General features: G+C 36.0%; 1 protein-coding gene across 1 annotated transcript; it reads right to left on the bottom strand.

The window, feature by feature from the left end:
* Positions 1-1,616: 1,616 nt before the first annotated feature.
* LOC18422013 (RING/U-box superfamily protein) lies at positions 1,617-11,905 on the bottom strand. Its single transcript, XM_006827232.4, has 5 exons — positions 11,383-11,905; positions 11,204-11,244; positions 9,676-10,457; positions 3,061-3,101; positions 1,617-2,778 (listed from the first exon to the last, which is right to left on the bottom strand). Exons 3-5 carry the CDS (start codon positions 9,995-9,997, stop codon positions 1,804-1,806), a joined length of 1,338 nt encoding a protein of 445 aa, XP_006827295.2. The 5' UTR covers positions 9,998-10,457; positions 11,204-11,244; positions 11,383-11,905; the 3' UTR covers positions 1,617-1,803.
* Positions 11,906-12,406: the final 501 nt, after the last annotated feature.

A 12,406-nucleotide genomic window follows, 5' to 3' on the forward strand; every position in this document is an offset into this window, starting at 1 on the left:
GTCCGAGTCGGCCGAGGCTACTGGATGATTCATTCGTATTGACTTAGGCAGGTTGGTGACTAGTTCTATCCACCAATCGAAGTCGGTAAATATTAATATTTCAGCGCAAGGTTTAAAAACTTGAACGAAGCTGGTGGGTTGAACCCGTTACACACAATCCAAGTTCAACTAGATGAATCGCCTGAGCCGACTCAGCTGATTTTTAAAAAGTAGAAAATAGAAAAAATAATAGAAAATAATATCAAATCAAAGATTAAAAACAACCTATTTGATTTCATTTCGAGTTAAAAGAAACTCCGAATTTTGCAGTGTCAGTTTATTCTATTGTACTTTGTGATCCAACAACTTATTATTGGGTTCTATGGCTCCAATACCAACATTTTGAATTAAAATACAAATGATTTAGTTATCAAATTTAAGACGTATTGCAAGCAACAATGGCGCATTAGGTTTTAGGGCTAAACAATGATGAGATTTTCATGGCAAAATATCGTTTATGTGGAACTTTTGATCGATAAAATGATTATAACCTCACTGAGAATATGATTCTTAATAGAATAAAATGGCGAACTAAAATTTGTGTAGCCGATCTTAATTAATTAAAAAAAATCTTTGATGATGAAGATGATGATTTGTTCTTAATCGAAAATATACGAATTTCACATAATAATGTAAACAGCTCACTATCTCATTATTTACGCCCACAAATTTCAAGATATAAGAGAAGAAACAACCAGATGAATTCACCACAGAGCCTTCTTAAAAGCTTGGCTCAAGTACTTCCAAGTATTCTAGACATTTATGCAAAGTTGCAAACAATAGACACGTGTAAGCACGTGCAGGTGTGTGCATGAACATCTGGAAAACTTTTTAATAAAAAGATCTTTATAGATATATCTTTAGTACAAAAACATCTAATTCACCTCTAACTATCAAATGTTAATATATAACTACAACAGTTGGACACGTCCCTTTGATCACCATCAAAGTCCGAGATAATTGTTCTTGAATTTTGTAAATAAAAATACACTCCCCAACCATCCAATTTTACATCAGTGTTCCGCTTTATATATAACCCCTTAAAAATTGAAACAAACAAATATATAAAATGATAATCATTTTCATAGTTCTAAAATCTATCTAAAGTTTTTATGATTCCTTTTATTCATTTTTCATTATTTAGAATTTATATTTTCATCAAATTAGTATCTATGGTATAAAAATTTGGATGAGAAAACAAGGAGAAATTTAATATTCCAGAAATTGTGCTATATTTTCTTGAACTAGTATATATGTTAAAACATAAAAAATTTGGTCATAAAACAACAATAAATTCTATATTCTGGACGATATATTTCAATAAACCTCTTAATTATTTTTTTTCAATAATGGATCCTTGTCACCAGAATTCAATACATAGCTGCAAACCTTGTGACTTAAACCACTAAGCCCCCAATTTCAAATAAACTTAATTTTTAAAACATTCCTGTCAATGGAGAAACAACCATCGTTCACCAAACAGTAAATGCCAAGCAATTTATTTCATGTCGATTGAGCTTGATATTCCTGAAAATGTGAAATTCATGACTCGTAAAGAAAAAAGGAGAAAAAAAAAAGACCAGCAAAGATCAATGATCAGAGCTGTATATAGTTATTAATTCATAATACATTTTGTATATCCGGGTCAATCGCATAACAACCATGAAATCCTGGCAAATGAACATCAAAAAAGGCCAAAACTAAGAAACTGTCATGTGAAAAAAAAAACAGACTGGCCTTACTACACCTACCATCCTCATATCTTCATCGACAACCTGACTGCCATTTCCGAGCACTTGGCACCTGTGAAGAACATGACCCGATCTTCCTCAACCTGCTGGGATCTACCAGATCCTTGCTGGAATCCGGCAAACCCTTGCCAGAACTCCCCTTCAGTGATAAGTGCTTCTTAAGTCTACTCCTGCTTAACAATGACATGCTATTCCTTGGAGGGACCTCAACACAATCCCCAAATTGTCCACAAGCCCCCCAACCCCTCGAAGAAGAGGCGGCACCAGTATCATCTTTGAGCTTTGGAAACCCATACTTCATCACCTTAGAGAAGACCACAGGTTGCTCTGAAACTGCCCCTGCCTCATCGCTGTTGGCCTTCATGCAAAGTGGGCAAGGTGGATCACTTTTCTGAGTTTTGGGGGTAGTTTGCTCTAAGCACTCGGCATGATAGACATGGCAGCATGATAGGACTCCAGCAACTGGCATGTCTCCACTCCTCACAATTCGACGAGAGCTCCATGGTGACCTCTGAGAAAGTAATCTCTCACATAAAGCACATTTAAGGCTTCCAGATAGACTGTTTGAGGTTCCAGTGTGTTCAGGGTCGAGATGGAGGGCAATTTCAGTAAAATCCAGGCTACTTGCACTGCTCCATCTGAGCCCTTGGTCTCTTTGGGATGAAAAATCGATCTCTTGGAAGCCAGATAACTCTGTGAGAGATCTTAGGTACTTGAGATCGAGGGGCATGTAATTGTTGTTGTCGATGGGTGTTAACCTGGTGGTGCTGGTATTGAGAGACTCGAACTCGGGCGTTTGGCTTGAGAGAGAAAGTTGATTAGGCAGTGACAGAGGATAAACAGGTTTGGACATGAAAGAGTAGCGGGTCGAGAAGTTTCGGTTGGATGAGGGAGTGTATGTGTGGGTTTTGAAGGTAGCTTCTCCATCACCAGCATCGGATTGTGAGGAAGTGGACCCCACACTGTATGGGACCGTCGAAGTGAATCCCTGTTAAGAAGCAATGGTCTATCTCAAAGATATTTGGGTACAAAAACAAATTCAAGTATTATCATGGTCAAAATATAATGGTATGTGGTACACCAAGTTCCCCATGCACTCCCATTGATGGATGGTTGGAGATCAACTGAATCGAAAAAATCCCCAGTGGCTCCCACTGGGAATATACGGTGCCTGTTAGGCATGGAGTATCATGTAATATAGCCCATCTAATTATAGTACAATTTCCCTAAATATAAACTTCAAAAAAAAGACCTGAAAATCAGTAGTTACCTCAGTTGATGGTGAAAATGGAGCTGGTTCAGCTGAGGGTCCTGGCATATCATCAAGGCGGACTCTCGTCAGCAAGAGTTCTCCAAGTAAAGGTCACATAAATGAGCATAACAGTAAATAAGATTAAGAATACAGGCTAAATAATCTATATCACCATGGTACGATTGACAGAGACTATGTATTGCCACTAAACTGAATCATTCATACCGGCAATTAAAAACACAAAACCGGGCAGGTGACAGGTCTGAGTTGGCTCGCCGACTCCCGAGTCTTATGCGATAAGGCCACAAACTCCCACTCAATATGAACAAATTAGAAAGTAGTTTGCAAATTTGTATAATTTGGTCCATCAGTCATGTACAACATTCCAGATCAGTTTTTGTCACATGGAAAGAGGACATAAATCATGTCTGTTTTCAAAAAGATGCTTATGCAACATGGTATCATTTGATAAGAACTAGCACAAAAGAATTGGCACATATAAATTGCAGTTGAAAAAACTTACAAACAAGGGCACAGGAAAAAGAATAGTTTGGTCCTAGATACATATGTTATGAGGTGCAAACCAATGATTGTAGAATATAGGAACAAGAAGAATAACAACACACGGAAGGCACAGATCCAACAAAATGTTTCAATAGAATTAAAGCCCATAAGAATGTTTATCAGTTAACCCTCTTCATAGAAAGAAAAGATGACACCATAAGGAGCAGGAAAAGTAACAAATGTGAAGCCTCAATTCCTACAGAAAATATCACTTACAAGGCAGAACAAAATCATTTCATACAAAAGGGCAATAAGACCATGGGCTTCCTAAATAGCATTAAGAAATAGGGAAACAATAAAACCTCAAAATTTTGAAAAAACAGACATGAGAAAACTCCATGGGGAGGACTACATAGAGAATTTTCACACCGTGAAATCAGTGTTTTTGACAGCAGGTCTCAGCCGAAACTGTAAGGACAAGTTATACAAATGGCATTATAAGGAGCAAAAGACGGGCAAGCTACCATAAATGTCAACACATAATCACTTCATAAGTTCAAAATACACATGGGGAAAGAAATCATTCAAATAATGGGCATATGATGAGTGAAAGTAAGGAGAGGCCCATCAAGGGGAGAAAAAGTAAAGCAATGACTGAATGGATAAAGCATTGGTATGGAGGAGACTGGCTTGCATGGAAAGGTTTCAACCAGTGATTTAAAAGTCAGCGAGTCGCAACAGACTCGCCCCGAGTCCGCATGGGAATCGGTATGCCCGTGTTGATTCCGCTAAAACACACTGGATCGCCCCGGTTCTAAAGAAGAACCGGCGATTCAACACAATAGACTCGCTATATGACATCATTAATCGCCCGATTCTGACTTGTATGGGCGGTTATGCTACAGTAATCTGGCGGTTTGCTACAGTAATTCGTGCGTTAAAATGGACCAATGATCCAACATTACACCAAACTCGCCATATGGCGCTGGCCAAGGGACTTCGGCTTGGTTCGCACGTGTTACAACATTGGTTCACGCATGTTTCGCGCATATCCCACCTTTTCGATGTGGGATACTGTGGAGAACAGGTAATAACATGAAACAACAATGTATTATACTAATTTATTTGGGCTATTTACATCATACCGTGGCATGTGGTGTACCGGTTAGCGTGAACGTCATGTACATGGAGGTTGGTGGTTCAAGTCTTCACATGGAGCTCGCTTTTGCAACTTTGTTTTTTTCTTATCTTGTCAAATTTTCTTTTTTTTTATTAAAAAAATAAAAGGTTATTGTAAAAAGTAATAAAATGCTTTTGTCAAAAAAAAAAAAAAGAAAGGTTCTTGTCAATTTCTTTTCTTGTCAATTTTCCTTTTTTTGTCAAAAAAATAGAAGGCTTTTGTCAAAAAAATAAAAGGTAATAAAAAATTCTTCTCCAAAAAAAAAAATGTTCTTATAAAAAGAAAGGTAATACAATAAGCATTTCTTGTCACAAAAAAAAAGGTTCTTGCTAAAAAAAAAAAAAAAGTAATATGACAAACATTTCTTGTCAAATAAATAAATAAAAGGTTCTTGTCAAAAATAAATAAAAGATAATACAACAATTATTTATTGTCAAAAAAAAAAAGTTTTTGTCAAAAAAATAAAAGATAATACAACAAGTATTTCTTGTAAAAAATAAAAATAAAAGGTTCGAAAATTGGTACGCGTTCTAATAATTTCTACATTGATAACCAAATCTTTATTTTGTTTATTAATTTATTTGCAGTATAAATGATATAATATACTATTTTTCTTACAATTGTCAATAGTATATTTTACATTAGATGATATTATAAGATATTTTGAATTTGTTATTATTTGTATAATAAAATAATTATAAAATGTAAACCAACAATTTCAATTTCAGTAATTTTGGATTATAGTTAGTTAGGTTATAATACTTTGGGTTTTTCTTAAATGATTAGAGTTCTCCACCAATTCGCCATTTTTTCATCAATTTAAACCATTCTTTATTGCAGTCCATGTATGATTATATAATTCATCCATGATAATTCCATGATTTTTCTATTGTGTGATGTAAATTTAATGGTTAAAATAAGTTCATATAGGGAAAGAACATCTGAATATTTGTATATTGATGAAAAAAATGAAAGTTAATAATGTAGTACCCCGGTTTCTTATTGGATTCCTAAAAAATAACATTTATAATGAATTTTAATAATTTTTTTAGATTTTTTGTAAGGCTTAATCCGACCGACTGGGCCGATTCCCGATCCAGATCGCCGATTCACCGATCCGAATGGGTTTTTGGGATGCCCGATCGAAGGCACCGATCTGTTTTTTAAACCATTGGTTTCAACAATAGCAGGAATCATGTACATCTCATAGCAACTGCACAAGATTATGCATAAAGTGTTGTGGATATAACAATTTACATAAATATAAAGAATCCTACGAAGCCATAATCGCACTGCATGTGTGCATATTCAAACACGCCCTAATACAATGATACATACCATACAAACTATAATGGAAAACAATATAAATAAAATATGGACACGGTTTCTATGCGGCCAGCACACGTATTGTAGAAATGCGAGCTTAGCAATAAATATATTTTTTTAAATATAATTTGATCCTAATTTTTAGAGAATATATAATCTTTAACATAGAGATCACGAAATATGAAAAAAAAAAATTCAAAACTAAAAATAATAATTATATTAAAAAAACATTTCGACCGTTAGTTACAATTGTTTTTAGATGGACCACCTATTTGCATCCGTCTTTTAGATGGATGCCTTATACCTCTGGACCTCATATTGTAGAAATGCAGTCCAGTCCGCATGAAACAATTTTCCATAAAATATTACATTCAATCTGATGTATGAATTGATATTGTTTATTTTTAAAATTTGATTTTTTAAAAAACACGGTGGGATCCTCCGGTTTTTCATTGCATTGAATGGTATCAACCTTTCCCAACATCTCATCCCAAACAAAATGTCCCACAAGGCCACAAGCACTCATATAAAATCCTCTTGGAAATGATCCAGAATGTATGGTAAAGTCAGTGGGCAACCTTGTGTTTAAAATGCCTCAATCCCTAGTAAAGAAAAACAACAAAGCACCTCATCATCTATGAAAATGGCTCTAACCACTCCCTCCCAATCCATCTTGTACAAAAAGATCAAGTGAACCCATAGCAACATGAGACCAAATATAACCTCAAAGAGATCACATTACCTTTTGTATTCCTTCAAGGCATAGGTGGTCAGGGTGGAAAGTGTTATACCATCATGTCTTGAGTTCCATTCCTATCATGAGTAAGGGACCCCCTTCAGCACTGATCTACCCCCAAAAAAACAAAAACTTCATTACCATCTCAAATGATAACTTTATTCCCAGTCCCAGTCAGACTACGAATTACATTTTCACTCCCTGAACTATAAGATCCTCAACTTTGATCTCCAAAAAATGCATTCTAAGTAGTAACTTATGCTAGCTAATTTAGTGAAAAAACTTAAAAAAGTCTTAGAATTTTTTTTTTCCATTCACAAAGATCTCAAAATCAATAGATTTGGGGCTTATATTCCAGTATGTTGTTTTAGGGTTATTCTCAAAGGCCTTTTATGGAAATATTGTTGGTAAAAAATGACCCAAAGTGCTTTGTTCTCAAGAAAAGGGCGCGGGCCTTGGGCACCCACCCAGGACTAGGCGCTGGATGCCCGCCTAGGCACCTTTCTAGGCCGCCTGGGTGGGTGGCCAGGTACTGGCACCCAGGCCTGGCGTACGTTACTTGATTACTGAGCTAGTTGGACAAGTGAATAATGGGGGATTTTTTTGATGTGAATGTTGGGAGAGGAGTAGGTGGTAGGTGTTAGTTGATTACTGGAAGGAAAAAAATCTATTTTTTTCTAAGTCCCAAATCTATGAAGTTTTTTAAGTTTTCTCACTAAATTTTCTATAATTTGAAGTTTTGAACATGTTTATTCTTAACATGTGATATATTCGTATAAAAAAGGTTTGTTATAATGCATATACATGCAAAACAAAATTACAAAGATAACAAATATATGCATATATGTACATTTGGACAGCACATATCTGCATATATCTGCATAATTTTCACTACAGGGGTCAGGGCGGCTGTCTAGGCACTGGGCACAAGGCCAGCCGCCTAGGAGCCACCTAGTGTTTTTTTAAACCTTGATTGGAGATGAAAAAATCTATTACCAACATGCTTCAATTTTCCAGAATATTTCAAAGCCACTATCTCTCAATTGCACATCATCTCAACCAGCTAATTTCGCATAATGCAACCTTGCAACTGCAAGATCTCCACATCAAGCTCAAGAACAAACAGAGATGGACAGATAGAACTCAGATTTTTGAAACTAAGGATGCATCACCAGAAATAGAATGCCAGGAAGAAAACTAAGTACAACAACCACAAAGATGTCCTCGTAACCCCATCAGAGCTTTAGATTGAGTCCAAAAGTCCAAACACTAAACGGTTATGCCACAGTTGCAAGGCCAGGTAACAGACAGCCATAGACAAACAATACGGGCACATGGTCAAAATGAAAATAGTCATCACAAGAAAGTTAGTATTAACCATTTGTAGAAAGGATGGACAAGAGATGTAATCTAATTATCAACTAACTTTATACATGTAACTTATTTCTAAAGATGGACAAGTGGGATGCACTCTAATTAGCATCTACATTATTACATGTCTCTTAGGAAACTATATATTACAGCACACGCAAAAACACTCAGGGAATGCCAACCCACAATTTCAATGCTGCAGGGCACTCCAGACAGAATACATGCTCAAAATCATCCCCACAAAAATCACAAGAAACTCCTGAACTCATACCTCTTACCTCATACGGGAGAACAGCCTTATTTCAAAAAAAAAGAAAAAAAGACAACAGCCTTGCATTCCAAGAAAGGCACAGATCCCATTCCTCTTACCTCAACCATGATAAAAGCCTTGTAATTCAAAATATAAGATCTCATTCTCAAGCATCCCCATATGACAACATGCATTCACTCCAGGAAAGAACAGATATCATTTGATGTCATGAGAAAAGATTTTCAAGAAACGCATGGCCCCGCCAATTAAAAAGGCCATTTTTACCATCTATGTTAGATTTTTTATGACTGAATGATAGCAAATTCCACCCCATCCCCACCAATTTTGACTCATCCATCTACTCTTCTGATCATTCAACTCCCTCTCCCCGGAAGCCTCCAGAACTTCCACCCAGCAGCCCTAGCCCATATAATCACCATGCATGCTATCTACCCTTTTTCCATTGATTTCTTTTTATTGTAATATTCAGCCTCAAGTTATCCTTTCCAACTGAAATTGGAGCTGTTCCCGAGAATCTTCAGTTCAATGGTGTCAGAAGGAGGACTTTATCGACCTGTCATCTTCCCTGTGTCTAGGCAGTAACCCCATCCGTGCTACAAGATCTTCTCTACAGTAGCAAATTGCTGCACTTAAGCAGTAAATCCCAACTTTGACCCCTTGTATTAACAAATTTTCTACCACCAACTAGTCTTCCATCACCTAGATCCCTTCTGTACTCTATTACAAGGCTTCTGCAATTAAATGCAAGCCCGACCTTGTCCAAAGGAGAACTCAGGGTTTGTATCAATCATTCAAGCTCTAAGGTATTGGCTAAGAGGAGGAGAGGTCAAAGAAGAGCCAAGCATTGGGAATACCAACCTACTCCCTTTAAAATTTTCCTTAGCAACATGTATTAGGCTACTGTTTTCAATCTCTGGGTAGTTACACCCTTCAGACAACTCCTTTCCAAATGAAAGGAAAGTCTTAACTGCATTGTAGTTTTTTTTTTATTCGTTGAATGAAAAGCACTACAGTTATTATTGTGAAGAACATGGTCAGCTACTCAGATTTGAAACTACAGATGCCCACAGAATATAAATATTTGATTTATGTGAGGCCGACTTGCTATAAGCATCAGCATAACAATCCCATATCACTTCACAATATATGGCTAAATTAATCAAAATTTTAATAAACCCAATTAAACCTATGATACAGATATTAAAAAACAAGCGAAGCTAGTAAATTCAAAGTAACAGTTCTTACCTCCAATTGCCGAAGAAACAAACTCTTCGAGATTGACACCTTGCACAGGTGGAGTCCCTAGTTGGGTCTGAAAACTATCAGATGGGCTGCTAATATAAGAAACCATGCCATCGGATGCAGAATACTGAGGATTTGGAAACCTCTCACTGCTCACCCTACTTCTACTTTCTTTACTATTAGAGGACAATGAAGACCCATACAATTGGATACCGCCATGAGATCCATAAGGCAACCCTTCTGATTGAAATCTATAATCCCATCTTCTCGATAAGGGGGGAGAAAAGCTCGAGTTATTTTGCCAGTAAGGCTCATTAGGCCCCATGGACCACTCTCGACTGCCTGCATTGGATGCATGCGGCCTTGCAGCCACACAACAAAGAGAACCCGTCTTAGCTATGTTGTATGAAACTTGAGAATATTGGCCCCCTTCAAGTGTGTTTGAAATTTACAGTACCCAAAAAAAATCATTTATTCCTAGCACCATAGAGAAGGTTTTGGATCATATGAATTGAGTTTCTCCATCAATAACTGAATCATGATCAAACTATATCTGCACTGGGTGCCAAAACCAATGGAGGTCTTCCAATAACCTTTGGATGGTATACACATTTGATGTCATGTGAAATCAGAACGCTTATTTGATGAAACTCCAATATTTTACAAACGTTTCTTAAAAGTGGGTTTCAAGGCAATCTGCATTTCCTGATGACAATGAACCACTGATCCTTTCCAAGATTTGAATCAATAGATTAGATGTTAAACGCCAACATGGCAGTCCTAATCTGCAACAGTAAACACATTAACTCATGAAGAAATTCATAAAATAAAGGCAGAAAGATGCTATCATAGTAATAGAAAAAGGGAGTAATCTACTCGTTCCTAAAAATCCACATTAATCACCCATTTCTCTCCAGATATTAGAAAGCCCAAATCTCCATAACATGAAATTTGATATGACGTAAACAGAAATAAATAATATCTAAGAAAATCTCTTTTTGTAGCTTATGAAATAAAACCCATTGATCAAAAAAGAAAATTCCACCTTGGTAATATTGCATATTGCAAATATTGAGCTGACCACATGCAGTCATCAATAAAAAACAAATAAGAGAAAAAAAAAAAAAACTAATCACTCTCACACATATCCTCCTAACCAACCAAAAACGACCAAGTTTGTAGATAATCAGTAAGCTTTACTAACCAAGACCCTAACATTTAATAGATAATAAAACAATAAAATCAAATGTAACTGAAAAGAAAAATCAGTAAAGAACAGAAGCAGGTAACAATACAAACTCAAAAAAAAGGAGAAAGGGAACAAAACTATAAATTTCATTCACAACTCGCCCCTTTGTTCTTCTGCTAAATTTAATTGGAAAAAAAAAACTCATAAAACTTAACTAGAATCTGAACAACCCTAGGTTCTTGAACAAGAAAAAGGAGGCTCATTTCCATTAATATACAAAAAGCAAAACATTAAAGAGGTTTTCAAATTTGAACTTTCAACAAAACAGATAAAAGAACTCACCACAAATGGATGGAAAGCTCAGATAAAGTGGAACGCCTCGCCTGCAAAAAAAAAAGTTGGTTCTGAGTTGAGAAGGGAAGAAGAGCATAAGCTAATAAAAATGAAGAAAAAGAAAGAAAAAAAAAAGCAGAAAGAGTCGGAATGAGAAGGGGACAAAGAGATTAACAGTGATACAACACCTGTGAGCTCGAATCTCGGCGTTAATTTGAAAGGGAAACGTCACCTCGATCTATATACTCTAGGAAACCCAAGCCTTTCTAGAGAGAGAGAGATGAACAACTAAATGAAAAATAATGAAGAAAACCTAGAGAGAGGAGGGAGGAAGATGGAAACAGGGAGGAGGGTTTTCTTTCTTTTCTGTCTTTTTGAGATAGCGAGTGAGAGGGGGGAGGGATTTCTCCATAAAGCATGTCGTGCATTCTCACTTTTGAGTGTTAGCGCCTTTTAATGGTTATAGAGAGAGAGACTCAAAAAAGATTTGTTAGATATACAGGGAAGGGATTTATTCCCTCTTAATTGTTAGAGATAGAGATAAGACTAAAAAAGAAAAATTGTTAAAAGAGAGAGGGAATTGATTTATTCATGGTCACGGTCTCACTGATGATATCCTTTTGATTGCTATAGAGAAAAAGGGCAGGGATTTATCCATACAGAGATTCTAAAAAACAAAAATTGATTTTCAAAAAAAAGAATTATAAATGCGAAATATAATTGCTCATTTGTTGAGATATTAAGAGTACCTCAAGCTTATCATTCGAAAAGGAAAAGCTTACGAAGGGAAGGTGATCACAATTAATTTTGACCATTGGATGTAAAATTGGGTGGCTGCATTTATCTCATTGACCAAGCTCAAAGTTCCAAAAAAAATTCGAATTTGTGACATACCCAAGCTCTTAAATTTCACATCGGACGGTTATGAGTAATTATGATCTCTCTATACCAAAAGTAAATAGTCTCATTGTATACAATCTCTTCAAAAAAATAGAGAAAGAAGGGATTTAGTGATACAGAATAAATTCTCAATGGTTTAGAATTCTAACTAAGGGGATTGTATGCAATTATACCATTTACTTTTTATTCAAGGAGATCACAATCGCTACAACCATACAATGTAAAATCCGATAGCTTGGGTGTGTCACAAAGTTCAAAAAAATTTCTTTTGAAGTTTTAGCTTGATTAATGGAATAAGTGCAACCATCTGAC

This window comes from Amborella trichopoda, chromosome 4 (assembly GCF_054954075.1).
Source record: "Amborella trichopoda isolate Santa Cruz 75 chromosome 4, AtrichopodaSantaCruz75HAP2 v2.0, whole genome shotgun sequence".
Lineage (NCBI taxonomy): Eukaryota > Viridiplantae > Streptophyta > Magnoliopsida > Amborellales > Amborellaceae > Amborella > Amborella trichopoda.